Source organism: Cardiocondyla obscurior, linkage group LG22, assembly GCF_019399895.1.
Source record: "Cardiocondyla obscurior isolate alpha-2009 linkage group LG22, Cobs3.1, whole genome shotgun sequence".
Lineage (NCBI taxonomy): Eukaryota > Metazoa > Arthropoda > Insecta > Hymenoptera > Formicidae > Cardiocondyla > Cardiocondyla obscurior.
Window position 1 is genome coordinate 4,276,767 of NC_091885.1, and position 4,587 is coordinate 4,281,353.

General features: G+C 56.0%; 2 protein-coding genes across 2 annotated transcripts; both read left to right on the top strand.

Annotated features, from left to right (window-relative positions):
* Nucleotides 1-598: 598 nt before the first annotated feature.
* On the top strand, nt 599-2,794 carry LOC139110909 (nucleolar and coiled-body phosphoprotein 1-like). The gene has a single exon (XM_070670871.1). It carries the CDS (start codon nt 599-601, stop codon nt 2,792-2,794), a length of 2,196 nt encoding a protein of 731 aa, XP_070526972.1.
* A 16-nt stretch (nt 2,795-2,810) lies between these two features.
* Nucleotides 2,811-3,461, top strand: LOC139110910 (uncharacterized). Its single transcript, XM_070670873.1, has one exon. The coding sequence runs from the start codon at nt 2,811-2,813 to the stop codon at nt 3,459-3,461; it is 651 nt and encodes a 216-aa protein (XP_070526974.1).
* The last annotated feature ends 1,126 nt before the right edge of the window (nt 3,462-4,587 follow it).

Consider the following 4,587-nt stretch of genomic DNA (forward strand, 5'->3'; position numbering starts at 1 on the left):
GACTTGGCGGTCCCGAGGTGCCTGAGCCCGGCGACCACTTCGCCGAGAGGGTGGGTTTTATTCCCCCCAAGGTGGTAAGGGAAGGTAACCCGGAATGCAAATCCCGGCCGGCTGGGGCCGCAGGGGAATTGGTTTCCCGCCATGCCACCCGGGGTTGGGTAGGGGCCCCCGTTCAAGGGGAGAAGATCCCTTTCTGAGGCATTGCACGCGGGTGCTCCCGCAGCCGAGGTTAGGGATTACCTCTACCCGTTTCCGGGGCGTACGTGGTGCGTTCCTGGGGCGGGAACGAGTATACGCACCGGAGTTGCACACCGGGGGTGTGACCCCACGGTCTCCGGGGGCGTAGGGTGTTCCGGCCTGCGGGCTGGGCACCCCAGGGATGACGTAGGGGGTGTTTCGGGCCGCTCGGAAGTCTCCGAGGTGGGCCTGGTCACCCCGGGAGGAGTTGCGACCGCCACGAGGCCGCTCGGACGTATTCCGAGGCGGGGCTCGTGGCGCGTCTCTGGAAAGAAGAAGGAAGCGGCTAGGTCGGAGTCGGCAGGGCGGGCACCCAATCGGCCTAAGGGAGAAAACCCCAACCAAATCATCATGATACAACATGGGAATGACGTCCAATCAGAAGCAGGTTTTACCGTCTCAGGGGGGTCGGATCCTCAGAGACCGGCGTGGTGGGAGTACCGTCCCGGCTCCCGCCATGTCGTCATCCAACGACGGGCAATCCAGCGCTTGCTCCGCAGGGGCGCTGGTGGCTACAGCGTCTGCGATGTTTTCGCATGAAGATCGGTCCGACGGAGAGGATCATCAATCCAGGCTATCTTCAGGAGAAGATACGCGAAGAGTGGCCGCCCCTTTTACGGATACAGACGGGGAATATATGAAACTTCCCCGGATAGTCGACATGAAGGTGGTAAAGAAGGCCAGAGCTAATAAACTTGGCCCGAAGAGTAAGGCGCGCGCCAAAGTTAATCGCAAGACGAACCAACCGTCTGACGAAGAGGTGTTGTTCAGCGCTGTGAGACCAAATGCTGGCTCGCCTCCGCCGGCGACAGCGCTTACGGAAACCGGCGCAACCACGGCCACGGAAGAGGACGACAAACGGCTATCCCGCCCAATGGAAGCAGATGACATAGAGGAGAACGCGGACACCGACGTGATAAACATCGAGTCGTCGGACGCATCAGATGCTTCCATACGAACTACCGCATCAGGAGCAGCCAAGAGAACTCGGAGAAGAAACAACCGCGACATCAAGACGAAGACTCGTCGTATGGCATCGAATTCTTCTTCATCGGAAGATAATCCCTTCGAGGAGGACCAGAGAGAGAAACGAGGAAGACCCGTCGTTACCGGCAAAGGCGTCCGCATCTTGGCAATTCAAGAGAAGACCAAGGAGTTGCAATCTCTCAAAGACGAAATAAGAACCATGAGAGAAATTGCCGAAGGTGGATATGACCCTTCCGACTTTAAGGGCAAACGCCGCACTCAAATGGCTGAGAAGATAGAGCAGGAGTCTACCGGCCTGCCCATTCAGGCACTTGCGGCTGACATTTTACAAACAGCCAAAAAGATAGAGGGAGTTGCGGTCAAGTCCGGCAATCTGAAAGGCGGATTTGTTCGCATACTTAGAGAGGCAGCACTCAGGATTGAGATAAGTGCAGATGCCATGTCCCGCAAGGTACTTCCTGCGGAGACCACGGACGTCGGAACAATCGATCAGCTGAGGGCTGAAGTACTTCAGTTGCGAGAAGAACTGAAGCAAGCTCGCGAGGCCGCGATAATTCGTCCCCCAACTTCATCACCGACAACAAGAGAGGAAAACGCGGACGACATCGCAATGGAGGTAGAAGCTGGTGAGGTGGCTGAGTCGTCTACCGCTCCGCCTCCTCCATCTGTAGTTTTGCCATCTAAGAAGGAGTGGCCACCAGCAATGAGGCCGCCATTAAAAGGACACAGTAAAGTCCTTTCTGACAGCGAAGACGCTGGACCTTCAGTTTTGCTCCCTCGGCGTAAAACGCCCAGCAAGGACATAGAGGGCATCATAGACAACAAGTTAGCTGCCTTCTTCAAGGTCGTCCAAACCCAGATGCGGGACATGGCGACCACACTAATGGAGCGACTGGATCCTCGAGTCTCTTCCAGCGGAGCCCGAGAAAACACCTCTACGGTATCCGTCCCCAAGGACAATACCAAGAAGCGCCCGGTTCCCGAGGAAGATCCCAAGAAGATCAAGTCCAAGAAGGAAGATCCCAAGAAGATAGGAAAAGACGAGGGCCAGAGATCTAAGATCTCTACCTCCTCCAAGCAACCGTCTGTCTCTAAACAGACGGCCACGAGCAGAAGGCCGACGAGTGCCGGTCCCACCTCTCGGAAGGAGAATGTTCCCGAGAAGCCTGTCCCACGCTCCACAGACAAAGAGACATGGTCTCAAGTCGTGGGACGCAAGGCCAGAAAAGGGACCAAACAACCGCCGAGACCCACAGCTTCCTCTTCTTCGGCGCCCGCTAATGCGCGACAGAAGGGAGGAAAGAAGAAAGGTGATAAACCTGCCACCAATTCTTCTAACAAAATTCCTGCGGCGAAGCCCAAGGGAAAGAAGAAGACGAGAAGAAGAGCTCCAAGAACTTCTGCAGTCGTCCTGTCAGCTCCCGGCGCGGAGTATGACAAACTTATGGCAGAGGTCAGAGCAAAGATAAAGTTATCCGAGGTGGGCATCAGCGAAAAGTCTCAATGCGCACAACGCGACTGGCGCTCTGCTGATCCAAATACCCGGATCAGAGAGCGATTGCAAGGCTGATGCTTTAGCCGGCCTAATGAAGGAGGTGTTGGCAAACAGAGAGGACGTCAAGATCTCCCGCCCTACTATCTCTGCGGAGATTCGTGTCTGGCCGCTTGAGCCCTCCATTACCAAGGACGAGGTCATCGAGGCTGTGGCAGATAAAGGTTTGTGTCAGCCTAGAAACATACAGGCCGGAGACATGCGGCAGATTGCTGGCAGTATGAATAGTTTGTGGCTGAGGCTGCCACTTACTGCTGCAAAGAAGGCCTCAGAAGAAGGCAAACTCGCTATAGGGTGGACAAGGGTCAAGGTGGCCCTTTTGGATCCCCGCCCGATGAGATGTTTCAAGTGTTTGGAGCGGGGCCACACAAGAGAGAGATGCCCGAACATCGCCATAGACAGGTCGGGCAAATGCTACCGCTGCGGAAATACCGGACACGTGGCAAGAGTATGCACGGCCACTCCCAAATGTCCGATCTGCACGGACATTGGGAGAAGAGCCGATCACATTCTGGGCGGTAGGCAATGCACCACCCAAAACAAAAGAGGAAGCCCACCGAGCGGAGGAAACAAACTTCGCACCAGTGAAGAGACAGCAATGGAAGTGGACATCCCGTCTCCTGCCAACGCACTGCCTCAACGAAGAAGGCCCCTGGAGGAGGGAAGACAACCTGCCGTTATCTAATGGCCCTTTCGCTTCTTCAGGCAAACATTGGCCACTCTCGCCCTGCGCAAGATCTGTTCTTGCATACGATGGCCGAGACTGGCAGCACACTAGGAGTGATCTCGGAGCCACACCGCATCCCCGAGAACCACCCATCCTGGATAGAGGACGAGACGAAGACGGTGGCGCTGACGTGGAGGTGGTGGCAAGGAGCACCCCCCTGCGCTCCCATCGGCCGTGGTCGGCATTTCGCCGCGGTACATTGGGGCCCGTTTGCTGTAGTTGGCACATACTTGCCACCATCGGGCTCTTCTACGGAGTACGAAGAATGGTTGGAGGAGATCGGCGTGTGCATCGGCGGACTTCGGCCACTTCCCGTGGTGTTGGCCGGGGACTTCAATGCCTGGTCTACGGCTTGGGGTTCCCGGCTAACAAACAAACGAGGGAAAATCCTCGAGGAATGGGCGGCTTCGTGGGATCTTGTCCTGCTAAATAAAGGCAAGGTCTCGACGTGTATTCGGGCACAGGGGGAGTCTGTGATAGATCTCACATGGGCTTCCCCTGCGGCCGCGAACTTAGTGCGGCAATGGAGGGTGGCTACAGAGCTTGAACATTTGTCAGATCATAGATACATATCTGTAAAGTTCGGGCTTCAAGCCACACCTGCAAGAAATAGAAGACGTCCTTCCGAGTCAAGATGGGCGTCCAAGAAAATCAGAGAGGATGTCTTCAGAGCCTCTCTCGAGGTTTCATGCTGGAGTAGAGAGAGCCAGAACACCCGCTCCGTTACATCAGTCCAGAGCGAGGCTGATTGGTTCATGGAAGAGATCACCAATGCTTGCAACGCTTCCATGCCGAAAGTCCGACGTAACCCTCGGCGCTCCGCCTACTGGTGGAATGAAAACATCGCGGAGTTGCGTCGAGAAGCTACACAGAAGAGGAGAGAAGTCACGCGCTGCCGCGACAAACCTGGCAGACTTGCGGCTTTAGACATTTATAAGGCGGCAAGGAAAGACTTGCGTACGGCAATCCGGAAGGCCAAAACTGAGGCCTGGGAAAGCCTTCTTCAAGACTTAGACGACGACCCGTGGGGGTTGGCGTATAAGATAGTGACGAAGAAGCTAAGAACGCCGGCCCCCTCGGTTAC